A 15,500-nucleotide genomic window follows, 5' to 3' on the forward strand; every position below is an offset into this window, starting at 1 on the left:
TCTGCCTTCTTGAACATTCAGACGGTTCATTTTAAGGTATTTTAGATTTCTTACCACTGTCCTCAGAAATAATTGGGTGTCCTAATTCAGCCACACGCAAATTAATACTCCCCTAAAGAGGCCTTATTATAATTTCCAGCCCTTGATGTCTGCACAATCCCCACACTTCTTTTAACTTCTTCCCTAACTTCGGTTTACTGACGCACGACTTTTGCTCAGTACAGCACCGACTGGTACCACAGTGGTGTGGATTAGGGCTCCCCGGAGCCCCAGAAAGCCTCCTTGTATTTACTAATGACTACACAGAGCACTACTATTTTTCAGTTGAATTTAAAAATTCAGTAAATTACTGAAGATAAACTACAAAAGAACCTCAAATTTCAAAGGCAAGGAAAAGAAAGAAACAAGCACATCACTTCAAATCACTCAAAATACTTGCATAGCTAATTTTATTTTCAACTGCATATCAAGGGGAGTTTCCAATTCTAGACTGTTTTGGAATACACATGATTTGAGTTGGACAACTGAGGCATAGACATGTGGATTAATTAAGAACCAGTTTAACTGGTCTAAATTTCATTATCTCTCTCTCTCTCTCTCTCTCTCTCTCTCTCTCTCTCTCTCTCTCTCACACACACACACACACACACACACACACACACACCTGTTAAGTAACACACACCTGATTCAGCAAAAATCCACCCACCAGGTTAATTTGAAAAAATAATGGGAAAAGAGAGTCAGAGGGAGAGAGAGAGAGAGCGCAAGAGAGAATTGAGATTTAATTTTATGTCATCAAGTATAATTCCCAGCAACCAGCCAGAAATGAACCCCATGTATGCTCTCTTACTTGGCAAATAATTCCATGTGAGGAAGGAACTGCCCAGAGCAGTACAGAACTCACTACTGAAAGCAGCCAGAGACCAGTCTCCCTTGGGGTGACTCTTTCCCAGGCATATGGAAAGTGATGGGGGCACAATTACGGTGCTTTTATATTCCTGGTCATTTTATGAAATGAAGACAGGGATCTGCAAGCCTTGCTTTGCATTCATGAAAAAAAGCACCCTGGCAGCTCCCCCAGGATCTGGCCATGAGGCAGAGCCATACCTCGCTGCGTTTCCTTTGTCTTCTCCCCCTTTGATGTGCAAGTCACTGGTGGAGCTGGCCGTGATGGCTTTGATGTTGAACTCTAGACTTTATTGTTACTAGCGTGCTTACCAAGAGAGCTGTCACTCACTCCTTACATCTGAGCGACCATGTTTCTTCACAGCGCCTCTTTTACAAGCATCAGTCCTTAAATACATGTTTTCTCATTCCTGCTGATTGCCAGGCTATCTGTGGTGGGGGAGGGCTGTGCTCACATATAACTTTCAGCACCCACATTTTCTGTAAACGCCCTGAGGCGTCGTCAGGTGGCTGAGAACCAAACTTCCTCAACTAGAGAAGCTTAAGCGCAAAACAGATTTCCAGCAAATGAAAACATCCTGAAAACACTCAAGCCATCTTAGCAGTCAAAACGAGGAGTTGAAGCCAATATTTCTCCTAAGCAGCCACTGAAAGGACACAGCCGCTTTCCCAGGCCACTTCAGAAGGGATTCTGAAGGCAGCAGCAGAAGCAGGGCCTCAGAAGGGCCGCCAAAGTTCAGAGACATCTTAACTTGTCTTAAACAACTTTGTTGCTCTGCAGTGGTGGAAACACCATACTTCTGTTACAAGATTGTGCTTGTGATAGAAACACTGCTTTTGCAACAGATTTCTACGCAACCAGATGTTTGCAGAAGCCACTCAAAATGCATGCAAGTTAAATGGTGATATGTTTCATAATCTTATCTCGGAGTCAGTGTGGGTATGCATATGATGTGACTCCTTAAATATATACAGGAAAATGGGCACTATGCAAATGTTTTGTTGTTGTTGTTTTTCAAGGTAGGGTCTTGCTCTAGCCCAGGTTGACCTGGAATTCACCATGTAGTCTCAGGCTGGCCTTGAACTCATCTCGATCCTCCTTACTCAGCCACCAGAGTGCTGGGATTAAAGGAGTGCACCACCATGCCCAGCAGAAAATCTAAAGAGAGAATGGGCATGCCAGGGCTTCTAGCCGCTGCACACTCCAGACACATGTGCAACTTTGTGCATCTGGCTTTATGTGGGTCCTGGGGAATAGAATTCAGGTCATTAGGCAAGTGCCTTTACCACTGAAGGAAGATCAGAAGTTCAATATTATCCTTGATTACATAGCAGACTACATTAGACCCTATCTCTAAGAAAAAAGACAAAAGATATGCCTCTAATTTTATTTACCAACTCCATTAGATTCTCTTTTCAAACTCTTATTATTCTTAAAGAGAAGAGAAATAGAAAATGGGCATGCCAGAGCCTCCAGCTGCTGCAAACAAACTCCAGATGCCTGTGCCACCTTGTGTATCTGACTTTACATGGGTACTGGGGAAGTGCATTTGGGCCATTAGGCTTTGCAGACAAGAGCCTTAACCACTGAGCCACCTGCCCAGCCCTCTTTTATTATTTGTTAATCACTTCCAGAACTGGCGAATATCATCCAGCGCCCCTGGGAAATTCTACAAAAGAAAGGGAATAAACTTAAGGTGCTTCCTTCAATCACACCATGCTACAACCAACCGCTCTCCATGGGAACAGATGTTTCAGTGGAAGCCAAGCTGTGTGGGCTCCGAGGTCTCAGATGAGAAAGGAAGATGGTATTTTTCATGCTGCAGCTTCGCTCCTTTGCTTTCTCTTTATAAGCCAGGAGAGACACTGTGTCCTCTTGTCAAGAAAGTGCAAACAAGGGGGGAGACAATGGATTTCTTTGGGCTTGGGGGCTTTGATACGTGGTAAGGAATGTACGAGGAAGGCTTCAGTCCAGTCCCGGGTTCCCGTGTCTCCGCTATTCCCCATCCCCTAGGTTTTAACTCGACCGCCAAAACTGGAAAAGGCTTTGGGGCTAGAATTTGATAAATAAAGTAGGATTGTAATTTGCCAGAACTAAGCCTGGGCATATTTGTTGTTAATGCTAATGAAGGCCTGCTTGTTTGCAAATGTATTTAAAGTGTCCGAACAGTAATTATACCTTCCTACCTTCCATTTTCACTTCCAAAGGGAGCTGATGGGTGTACCTGTGGCAGTCACGGGTAGGGAGCAGGGAACAGCGAAGCTAAGCGGTATTTGTCTGCCTTGTCCAAGTCTTGAGCTAGACACTGGACCGTCTTTCTACATGTCATAGAGTGAGGGAGCTGGTAATGATCTCGATGGCTATCAACTGAAACTCAGTGTGCAAATAGGGAAAGTGTGCAGCTGCGGTAACCTGCCAATTCTTGTACAGCAGGTTCTTTACTTTTTGCTACCTGCGTAAGGGGGCTGCCACTCCTCACCACGGTGTGGCTACCCCAAGGACCAGGGGACTCCTGTACTAACCAAAGGCTGTGGACTTGAGAGCTTTCTCACTTAGAACCCTCTGCAGGCAGCTTAAAAAAATTGACAGATTCTTGCCGGGCGTGGTGGCGCACGCCTTTAATCCCAGCACTCGGGAGGCAGAGGTAGGAGGATCGCTGAGTTCAAGGCCACCCTGAGACTACAGAGTGAATTCCAGGTCAGCCTGAGCTAGAGCGAGACCCTACCTCAGTGGCTCAGAGTGTTTGCTGCACAAGCCTGGTGGTCAGAGTTCAGATCCCCAGAACCCACTTAAGACAGATGCGAGGGGGCCACACAGCTGTGATCCCCACACAGCCTTGGCAAGAGGAGACAGACTCCTGAAGCTTGTTGGTCAGCCTCGTCTGCCTCCACAGTGGCAAGCAAGAGAGACGCTGCCTCCAACAAGATGAAAGAGCTGACGCACCGAGGCTGTCCCCTGACCTCTGAGCACGCCCCGTGCTCACACGGTACACCCACAAAACGTCCCACCTGGAGCTCCAAAGAACAATTAGACCCATGCGACCGTAATCTGTACTGGCGCCTGAGTTTCTTGCACGCACTTTCCATAGCCTGCTGTGCTGATAATCTGGGTGCTGTGAGACCAGCTAACCTCAGCTCCCTTCTCCGCCTATTCCAGAGCTTTCAAGCTCAGTTGGACAAGACTCCGATTTAGATCCCTGACGCAAGCGCACGAAGCCAGAGCATCTTCCAGGTCCTCACACCGTTTCGTCTCCGCGTGGGCTGTGCTGCCCAAACGGCTTGAACGCGCTTCCCCTGCGTGCTGACTGCAGCGCCGCTCACCTGTGCCCCCGCAGGGCACACCTGCCACGGGCCCTGCTGCCCCCCGAAGCTCCCCGCATCGAAGTGGCCACCATAACAGACTCGTGCACCCCGATGTTTTCCAGGGCTACGTAGAGATGGATGACCTGACTCCACACCACACAGAACAGTTCTATCTCAGGGGGTGGTGGGGGGCTTCACCACTCGAACCCACGCCGCATAGAGGCCAGGCGTCTGGTTATTTGGAATCTCTTACGACCCACTCCCAGTGCCTGAGATCTTTCTGTTAATAGGAAATGCCAATGGGTTTGCAATGGGAAAGTGTTACCTTGTTGCAAACAAAAATGGTTAATAATAATTTTTTAAAAGCCCAACCTGGAAAGGATATTGCTGTTCCCAACTTGAATTGACCTTGATTCTGTGGCCGAACCCCCAGCCTTGAGTCACGACCCCCCGGAGGCCTGGCATGCACGGCGTCCACGCTGTAGGGCCGGAGCTCCAGGCAGGGCTTCAAGCCAAGAAGGGAATTCAAGGCATCGAATACAGGCACCTGAACACTCACACCAGCTCAGGATCCCCCCCTGGTTTGGGTCATTTGGCGGAAGAGATCTGCCCCCTTCCTCCTGTACACTGGAGGACAAAAGTAATTGGAAAAGTATTTCCAGTATGGATCTGATCCAAACAATGGCAGAAGTCCCTCATGTCGGGCACCTCTTTCTCACCGCAGGAAGACTTCAGGGGGCCGAACGGCAGCCTGTGTTTACCCTCTATCGTGTACTGTGGGGGACTTTCCTTTCCTTCTTAGTAAAAAGGAGACCAAAGCCAAGTGTTCCGAAGGCCATCTGATCCTCACAGTCAGGAGAAGAGGTCTGCAACTGTAGAATGCCTGGCTTGGGCCCAGACCGCTGAAGCACAGGGTGAAAGGGACGTTTCTCATGAGACTGAAGATTAATGAAGGACCCCAGGAGGACCCCACTGCCAGTCCGGGCTCTGCCTGCCTAGGACACACAGAGCAGGAAGAGTGAGGCCTGCGTCACTAACAAGAGATCCTGATGGAGTCCGCGCCCTCCTGGGTCCTGACACTAACTCCAGCAGACCCATGAGAAGGGGATGGCGGGGAGTAGGAGAGAGATTTGGGAATCTGCCTCTTATGTAGTCTCAGGCTGGTCACCAATCCCCAGTGATCCTACCTGAACTTCCCAAGTGCTGGGATTAAAGGCATGTGCCACCACCCCTGGCAAACCTGCCGTTTGAAAACTCTTGGGCTATGGGCTGCACCTTTCTGCCCCATCTTCAGAACCACTGCTTCCAGCAGGACTGGGAGGCTGACTTGTATCTGTTTTGGAAGGAAACTCCACTCACACCGAAGCAGCAGGGTTATTTCATGAACGGTTCACTAGATTGCTTTGTATGTCGGGAAATGGCCTTCGCTTTAAATGGCACGTGGCTTGTGCAAACTAGACACCTAGGGGCCCAGTGGTCTGAGTGCAGTCTTCTTTAGTGAACTGTGGCTGCCAACTCTGGGTGGTTTTTAAAATGCTGATTCATAGCTGGAGACACTTGATTGGGAGGGAGGTCTCTCAGCTTTGTTAGGAAAGCACAGCCAGCCAGGGTGAGGTGGCACAAGCCTTTAATCCCAGAACTCACACTCAGGAGGCAGAGGTAGGAGGGATCACTGTGAGTTCGAGGCCACCCTGAGACTGCGCAGTGAATTCCAGGTCAGCCTGAGCTATAGTGAGACCCTACCTCGGAAACCCAAAACGGAAATGCATAGCGAGCAGCAGAAGTACCTAGCATATAGAGGTACTTAAGTACTTAGCAGAAGCCATGCCTAGTCATGTTTACCCAGTGTTCAAAACACCTGAGCGAGATAAACAAATAAAAAGGGGAGGGGGAAAATGCCCAACAACTGAACCACAAAAACAACTTTCCACGAAAAATACCAAAGGCTACTTCTCATGAGGTGCAAGGATCACACTTCTGGGTGAAGTACTTTGAAAAACAATTTGCTTCAGTAACTGATCTGAACTTAACCACAAGTCTTAACTTCTGAACCACCACCTTACTTCTATGAGAAGTTTGAAGCAGCAGGGTTTCCTTGCTTGTTTTTGTTTTTTTGTCCTCCCCCCTTCCTTTTTGAAAAATATTTTTTATTTTTATTTGTTTATTTGAGAGTGACAGAGAGAGAGAAAGAGGCAGACAGGGTGAGAGAATGGGCACGCCAGGGCCTCCAGCCACTGCAAATGAACTCCAGATGCGTGCGCCCCCTTGTGCATCTGGCTAACGTGGGTCCTGGGGAATCGAGCCTTGAACCAGGGTCCTTGGGCTTCACAGGCAAGCGCTTAACTGCTAAGCCATCAATCCAGCCCCCCTCCTTTTTAGGGCAGGTTGAGGTAGGTTCTTACTCTAGCATAGGCTGACCCAGAACTCATAATATAGTCTCAGGGTGGCCTCGAACTCACGGTGATCCTCCTACCTCTGCCTCTAGAGTGCTGGGAGTAAAGGCGTGTGTAAGCCACCATGCCCGGCTCTCCCCTTCTTTTTCATGAAGAGAGTCAGTTGCCTCTTTTGAGTAGCAACAGCCAGCACTGCCCTCCTTTCATGGCCTGGTGTTACCTTCCATCTTCATTCCTGGACTGCTTGCTGTAGGACAGGCGAAAAGCTTTGAACTCTTGGGCCCTGCAAAAGCTTGCTTCTTACACGTCTGTGCAGCGTCCCGTCAAGGGATATTTAAGAAAGATCAAAATAGGGATATTTAAGAAAGATCAATATTTGGACCTCTGGCTGCTCCACAGAAACCAGAGTACCTTGTGATTGCTTCACACTCGACACAATGCTCACACCTGAATCGCCATTCACCATAGGACCTCAGCCTCCTTAGTGTCTCACAAGCGCATTCTTGTCTGGTCTCCAGTTCACTCAGCTGCCGAGGGTGACCTTAAACTTGTCATTCTTTTGCCTCCAACACCCTCCTGTCTAGTTTGTGCAGCGTTGGGGGTCAAGCCCAGTGCTTCCTCCATGCACCAACCGAGCCGTATCCCCAGCCCATCTACAGCTTTTTTTTGGGGGGGGCTGAGGTAGGGTCTCACTGTAGCCCAGGCTGACCTGTAATTTCCTATGTAGTCCTAGGCTGACCTTGAACTCATAGCAATCCTCCTCCCTCTGCCTCCTGAGTGCTAGGGCGAAAGGCATGCGTCACCATGCCTGGATTAACAACATTTTATAGTACAAGTTTTACCATGGTTTTTGTTGTTGTTTATGAGGGAGAGAGAGAGAGAGAGAAAAAATAGTCATCCAGGCCTTCAGCCACTGCAAACAAATTCAGATGCATGCACCACCTTGTGCATCTGGCTTACGGAGGTCCTAGGGAATGGAACCTGTGGGTCCTTTGGCTTTGCAGGCAAATGCCTTAACCACTAAGCCATCTCTCCAGCCCACCATGTTTTTTTTTTAAACTACATAAAATTTAAACTACATAATGTATTTTATTTTGTAGGCAACATGAAAGTTTAAATAAGTGATTTTCAGTGTTCAGACACCAAGGAGTTCATAGCTTTTGAATCTATGCTTAAAATTACTAAACTACCCAAAATAACTCTGATACTTAATTGTTTAACTTTTTTTCTTGTTTTTGACAAAAAGGTCTTCACTTGCAAAAGAAAATTGCTGTGTTTCACTGACTGATCAATGTGACCGTAAAAAAAAAATAATAATTCAAGTGTAAGGACATAGAATTTAAGTTGAAAAATTTTTGACAATTGTTTACATTCATACCAGATGTCCCTCAAATTTAGTATAGACAACAGAATTTTATAAATAAGCTTTTAACTAGCTTAGTTTTTATGTAATGTTTTTTCTGAAATAAACTTTAAAAATTAATTATCTACACACAGTGACGTTCCTGATAGCCACATAAAACAAGGAATTATAATTTTTTAATCTGAGGAAGAATATCCCATAGCAACTGAGAAAATCATCTCCACCTTTGACCTCAGCCAGTCTGATGGGAAATTCACTGGCACTATCCTGGCTTTCAGCGGTCTGTGAGCGAGTGACCACTAGAGGGCAGCCTCATCTCAGCTGCCGCTGCTCAGAAGAGTTTGAAAAAGCTCATTCTTGTCATTTTTCTGTAATTATTTTTGCGACATTTAAAATTTTCCTGGACATTTAATCATCAACATAAGTCGAATGAAATATTCCTAACCAGTTCAAAGTTCTCAGTTAAAGCAAGGACTGGTCCTGTGAGGGGTCATACAGCCCAGCTCATATACCTGAACCTATTTGAAACGAGAGAGAGACAGAGAGAGAGAGAGAGAGAAAGGGAAAGAGAGAGAGAGAGGGTGTGTGTGTGTGTATTAAAGGTCATTTCTTACTCTTTTCTATATGGTGAGTTAAGTGTCAAGGCAATCATACAAATGGTGACTGGGTTCCATTTGATTTCAAACTTTCAAGTGTCCCTTGAAAAGCTGAAGGCTGAGTGAGACCGTGGGAAGGTTGGCCACGAACTCTGAATGAAACAGAGGGACAGGGATGGCCAAGATTACATGTTAGAAATGTGTGTGTGTGTTACCATCACTTGCCCAATTGCAATCTCCAATTTGAATGATGGATTAAATGTGCTCTGCCCCAAAAGAAAGTCTCAGGGTAAAGGGATTAAAAGAACAAAGGCGAATTTGATACTTGACATCAGAAGACTTTTCTAATTCAACCCGGAATAAGCCACTTCTGAAAGTAGCCAGTTCCCCGTGATCGCCGGTGCCCAGGCGTAACCAGTCACTTCATAGCGCCTGTGTGGACAGCACCCACTTGCAGATGGAACATTTGCCATGAGTGACTTCTAAGGTTTCATGTAAGTCTCTATCTGGTAAGGGATGGGGGACCTGCTAAAAAATTGACCCTTCAGCTGGTTTTGTGAAAGGCACCAACTTTCTCAAGAGTATGCCCATAAAGATGCCACTTAGCTGCCAGCAGGATGGCGGCATTCAGGACACAAGCTCTCTAGTGCAGAAAGGCAGACTACAATGAGAAGATGTGTTTATAAGCACTTCCTTCGCCCAGAGAGCACGCGGAGTGGGTAGAGGGATCTTTAGCTGCATCTGAGCATCTGGTGATGGCTGAGGTCAGCCGCCTGCCTGGGAGCCCGCGTCCTTAAGCAGGTAATGCTTACATTTCACCCAGATCTTCTTATAACAAGCAGACTTAATGGAAATCACGGATGAAGAGCGCTAATGATAAGCAAATAAGAATAACCCCATTTGTACCAAATTGATTTTATTAAAGAGTAATTTAAAGATATTAGGCTCAGCAAAGCATTACATAATTGAATCTATTTTTTCCAATATAAATGCCAGACTTATAATTTTCACTAACTAGGGACAAAGTCACACACAGGACATCTTCACAGCTTCCTGGGGGCAGGGGGAGGGGCGGTAGCATGGGGAGAGGGGGAGTTAGGGTTCTGGGCCTTGCTCCACAGATATCAGCTGGAATGGTATGCTTATAGCCCAAGACCATGTAAGCCTGTTTCCCCAACTCAGACGCACATGATTATCAGTGACTTTTCAGGGAGAACCACATGAGATAGCAGAAACTAACTAGATTAACATGACACCACTTTTTGTTTGCCACATGCCTCAGAGAAAAGAAAATCAGAAGCAAAAAAAGGGCAACTATTAAACCTAGGGAGTAAACTTGACATTACTTTAAAAATTTATTTATTTATTTATTAGAGATGGGATGGGGGGGGAAAGAGAATGGGCACACCAGGGCCTCTCTAGTCATTGCAAACAAACTCCAGATGCATGTGCCACTATATGCATCTGGCTTACGAGGGACCTGGAGAATCAAACCTGGGTCCTTAGGCTTCGTAGGCATGTACCTTAATCACTAAGCCATCTCTCCAGCCCTTGACATTACTTTTTATAGCCATGGGAACAAAGGTTTTTTTAAAAATATTATATTTACTTATTTATTTGAGAGGGGGAGAGAGAGAAAGAGGTAGATAGAGAGAATGGCCATGCCAGGTCCTCCAGCAACTGCAAATGAACTCCAGATGCATGTGCCACCTTGTGCATCTGGCTTACGTGGGTACTGAGGAATTGAACCTGGGCCTTTAGGCTTCACAGGCAAGTGCCTTAACCGCTGAGCCATCTCTCTAGCCCAAGAACCAAAGGTCTTGAAGCTATATTATTGCCTATATGGTGGGGATTAACAGATCACAAAAGAAAACCTAGAAATAAAAGATTTCAGGTACTGTCTTGCACATGGTATATTAACTAATATTTAGACCTCATTTCTGGATACAGTACTCTGACAAATTTGTAAATTTAAACATAAAAAATGTGGCCTATAATGTTACCCATAATACTGCTAGATGCAAAGGGCTTCGACCATGAATGTCTCAGGTGGAGTCAAAGGCCCGGAATGGACTGGAAGTCCCCTCAGGGGAGTGGCTATGTGGGGAACAGAGACGTTCCATGCCATCCCTCAAAGGGCTCATGTGTGGACTTTGCAATAATATCAATCTCAATTCATACCTGAGATGGCATGGGGGGGTATCTCCTTTATATAAAGCCAGAGAAACAACAAATCAGTGCAGCTGCTGGATTTGTGTCTGTTTATGGTTTTTAGACGACTAAATATGAAACATATAAAGTAAGGTGGCCCTGATCCCAATAAATAGCCGGATTGTTTAAAATGCATGCAGAAAACCCATCCGCTCTATCAGCTCTCCCTCCCTTCCTCTCCCTCTCCCTCTCCCTCTCTCCTGGGACACAGCTCAGGAACCCCACACACAACAGGCAAACACTCTTACTACCGAGCTACATCCTCAGCCTGCAAGATGTATTCCTACTGCAAGTAGTCTCAGAAAATTGCTCCACATAAAAGGCTTGATTGCTAAAATGACTTAAGGAAATTTTAAGAAAATCAAACGTCATGTCTACCTTTGAAAATCCATCTAGCCATCCACCCAGTAACTTTTTCTCCCAATAAGTGGTCTTTTCTATGTTGCTTTCTTAGCTGCCACACAGTCAATGACCAAGCGCATGGGAGCTCCCACCCGGGCTTTGCAATAATTATCTGCTGATCTTGTCTATTTGTGCCATGATTCACTTGGCTAGGAGGGAAAGATGCGGGGGCTGGGGGGGTGGGAAAAGGGGTGTAGGGAGCTATGAATATATGTACAAGTATATACACTATATTTTAAAAAACCAAGACTCCAATTACATAGTATGAACTTACTCAAAAGCCTTCTGCTTAGAAATCAGACTTTATACCTGGGCCACGTTAAAGGAACTGTACTTAACTCCTATTGATGGCAAGGTGCTTGACTTTCACATAATGTTACTTCGGACAGAAGCGAAAAACATGCAACCAAGAGACTTGAGTGTGGAGACGGTGCTCTTCAAACACCCTTCCATGGAGTCTCGGCACCCGTCTTCTCCCATGCACAAATTCAGACGTTCAAAGAACTGAACCCTTCTCCCTCCCAAGAGGAAGCCCTTGGATCTACACTGGCAGTCATCTGGGTTTCAGCTTGTCAAGGTTCCTCTCCTGCCCGGCTCAGGTCTCCCACATGGAACAGACATCCCAGGTAAGGGATATCACAGAAATGGGGGGCTTCGAACGACAAGGGGCCGAATCCAACTTTCACACAGGATGAAGGCATGACAAACCATGTTCACACTAACCGCCAGCACACAGGAAAATGTTCACAGGGACAAGGTGCCTTCACGTGTGTGGGGGAAGCTGGAGGAAGAATCTGGAGCTGGGGAGACATTCCCACCAGAGCCCCTTCACTCTCAGAAGTAAGTCCCTTTACACAGAGGCTGCATACCCCACAGAGGGGACACACGCCTGTATCTTTCATCACTCAGCTGCCACCACACTTCCACGGACAGACAGAACAAGTGCACATGCATACGCGTGTACACACACATAACACACACACACACATGCACTCTCTCTCCCACAAAGCCATGCCATTGCTACCACCTTCCTTTTGCTCAAGAAGCAACCCCACTGGTAGTGAAATTTTGTAGTTAATGAAACAAAAACAAAACTGAAGGATGAGACAAGAGTCGCTCAAATGAAGATTTATTACTTGGAAGCATGAAACCATTTTAAGCCTAAACTTATTTGACAGCTAACACAGAGAAAGGATTTTCTTCTTTGGTGAGTTCAAAAGGCCTGATTTAATGATGTTTAAGAAACATCATTAAATCAGCCAACGAAGAGGATGTTTCGCTTTTATGGTTCCTTGTCCTGCCCTCCCCCCGTCCGCATGCATCCACACACACCGAAAGGCTGTGCTGTGAAGAGTGTTTCTGTTTTGCACCAAGAATCCAATTATACAAGCTCTTACACATGGAACCAATTTAACCATTAAAACTGGAGGGAGAGGGAAGTATTTAATATGATTCGAAGCCAGTTTTTCCCCCCTTAAATCTGATATAGAAACATTTGCAGCATTCCTCATTTTCCCACAAACTATATTCCTTCAGTTAAGATTTGTACCAAAGCAAGATAATCCCATTAAGACACAGGATGTTCCAATATTGGGGCTGAAAGAGTCCAGTCATGTAGACCTCTGTCTGTCTGTCTGTCTGTCTCCCTCTCTTCCTGGGCAGCTGGTCGTGGAGGGAAAGTGCACTGCTACTACCCTGGAGGTCCCTTTCCATAAAGCACAATCTCTTGTTTTACGACTGCCGGGGGTCACTCCAAGACAAACACGAGGATGGAGTGCTGTGGGAAGGAGAGTGGGTCTCGGGCTGCCGTGGGGTGACCGGATTTCCTCACTTTGTACAGGGAGAGGAGCAACAGCCCGCGTCCTCGGAACCACCAGCATTAGATCATGCTATCAGAACACCCTTCCTTTCCTTGTTATGTGGCGCTTGCTCCTCATGGGTGGGGAAGCAGTTTAAGACGCCTCAGCTCACCTTTCTCCAAAACAACACAAGTGGCTCTAAGTAGCATGAATAGGGCCCGCACCAGCACCTCCCAAATGTCTTTTTTTTTTTTTAAACTCAGAAAATGGAATAAGATGTCTGCACAGAGTGCATGGGAGCCACTCTACACTTCCAAATTAAATAAAAATCAGGCATCTACAGGCGCTACAGAGGTTTTATAGCGGGTAGATTTCTTTCACGTAAGAAGTCAGTCAGAGACTAACGCTGCGCCCCCAAATAATTTTACATACTTAAACAGTGTGTGTCACGGGAAGGTTTCCTCTCTTTCGCTCTACCGGTTACACATTCTAAAAAAAAAAAACAACAATCACTCAACCCCACTCCCCGCAAGCGGCCGGGGACAAGGCCTTCCCACTTCGCGCGGCGGACACAGCGTATGGACAGATTTCGTCTCACTCGCTCAGCTCATCCTGGCGTCCAGAATATTTCTGCCTGTTAATGATTAATACAAGATGCCACCCGGCCTCTAGTGAGGAGAGGCAGAGCTCGGTGATCCGAAAGTAAACCCGGCGCAGATAGCGAACTGGTGTGCTTCATCCTGGGATTGCAACAAACCCCCAGCCTGGCCAACCTTTAACCCGCGCCTGCGGGACAGTCGGAGCGCGCGGGGCGGAGGGGGGGGGTCCCCACAATTCCTGCGCATTAGGACAGCTGCGACAGTGACCAGCAGATCGAGGCTTTACGTGCCCAAGCCTGACCGCGGGGGTCTGCGACACCGCTCTGGGCGGATTACCCACCGAGGGCCCGGCGGGCGCGCGGGTGAGCCCAGCGCAGGGTTCCCAGGGCCGTGTGCGACCAGCTCAGAGCACGTCCGCGCTCCTCCGGGGAGCACAGGCGACTTCCAGCACACCTCCAAACTTTGCCTTCCACATCCAAAAAAAGAAAGAAAGAAAGAAAAAAAAAAAACTTCCTTGACTTGCCAGAGCTGCTTTCCGCCTCACCTGGGAGCCCTCGGAGCCCGGAGGCCTCGCCCCGATCCTTTCTCCCCCCCCCCCCCACTTCCATCCTACGGCCGCCGGGCTCGGGAGAGCGGCCCGGGGCGGAAGGCCGAGCGCGGAGACGTGGCCGTGGCTACCCCGCGCCCGCCGGCCCTCGCCCCGGCCTCACCTCGGCCTCCGCGGGCCCCGTCTACCGGCCGCTCGGTGGTCTTCCCCAGCCCCGCGCCCAGACCTCGGGCTCGAGCCGCGGGCGCGCTGCGGCCAAGAGCGGCGGCCCGGGGCGTCCCGGCGCGCTCGGGGCGCGGGTCTCGCCCGGGCCGCGCACTTTCGCAGCGGCCGCGGTGGGACGCGGATCCGACCGGCGCTACTAGCCCGAGCCCGAGCCCGCAGCTCGCGCACTGCAGGCGGCCGGGCCGCTGGGGGCGGGGGGCGCTGGGGGGGCGGGGTGGGGGGGTGTCGGGGGGCTGGGGCGCCAGGCCGGGGACGCTCACCAGGTCCCCGGGGGTGACACCGCGGACCATTCGCTCGCTCGCTCGCACGCTCGGCACGGCCTGGCCCTGGCCGCGGCGTCTCCCTCCCCGCCGACATAGGCCGGAGCTGTCCGGGGTGAGGGCCCCGGGGACCCAGTGCGGACGTGCCCGGGTCCCCCGGAGCTTCCAGGACCCTCCCTTCCCTTCCCGGAGCGCGGCGACTGCGGGGCAAACTTTGTTCTGGGAACCCCGCCGGGTGTCAGGCGGACCCTGGCGAGTGACAGGAGCCGGGGAGGACGGCAGGGACTGGGGGAGGGGTCGGCCCCGCGCACCCAGGCATCCCCGAGCGGGACACAGGCCGGCCCGGCGGCCCCGTCCCGCCGCCGCCCCCGCCGCGGTGGCCCCCGCAAGACCCCGGCGCGGCCCCGGGCGGTACGTGCGCTCGGGCAGGCGCGCCCACCCCTCCCCCTGCGCGCCCTCCTCCCCGCGCCGCCAGCCCACCCGGGTCCCCGCGGGCGGCCCCCGGCTCACCTTTCATCGCTGCGATCACAAAATACATCATTTAAGCCGCGGTGCGGAGAGCGCAGGGAGAGCCGACGGTCCGACCCCGGAGCCCCCTGTGCCGCCGCGCCGCCGCCGCCGCCGCCGCCAGAACCACAGCAGCAGCTGCCCGCCCGCCGAGAGCCATCCCGAGCCATAAGAGGCTCCATGTGACCGGCTGACATCACGGCCGCAGCTCTGTTTACACCGCGCCCCTCCGCTTCCTCCCGGGGCGGGAGGCGGGAGGCGGGCGGCGGGCGCGTCCTCGGCACCGCGCCCCGCCCCGCCCGCCCCGCCCCCGCGGGCAGGTGAGCCGGGATCCGAGGCTCCGCGGGTCCACCCCGACTCGGACCCGGCCCTCCCGAGCCCCGGGCCAG

At 49.7% G+C, this 15,500-nt stretch overlaps 1 protein-coding gene across 1 annotated transcript in view; it reads right to left on the reverse strand.

Annotated features, from left to right (window-relative positions):
- Positions 1-15,216, reverse strand: part of Rora (RAR related orphan receptor A) — a 97,183-nt gene extending 81,967 nt beyond the window's left edge. The window contains exon 1 of the mRNA XM_045160415.1: positions 15,115-15,216. Within this exon, the coding sequence (XP_045016350.1) occupies positions 15,115-15,145 (31 nt within the window). The 5' untranslated portion in view covers positions 15,146-15,216. The remainder of the gene's footprint in view (positions 1-15,114) is intronic.
- Between the last annotated feature and the right edge of the window lie 284 nt (positions 15,217-15,500).

This window comes from Jaculus jaculus, chromosome 10 (genome assembly GCF_020740685.1).
Source record: "Jaculus jaculus isolate mJacJac1 chromosome 10, mJacJac1.mat.Y.cur, whole genome shotgun sequence".
NCBI classification, from domain to species: domain Eukaryota; kingdom Metazoa; phylum Chordata; class Mammalia; order Rodentia; family Dipodidae; genus Jaculus; species Jaculus jaculus.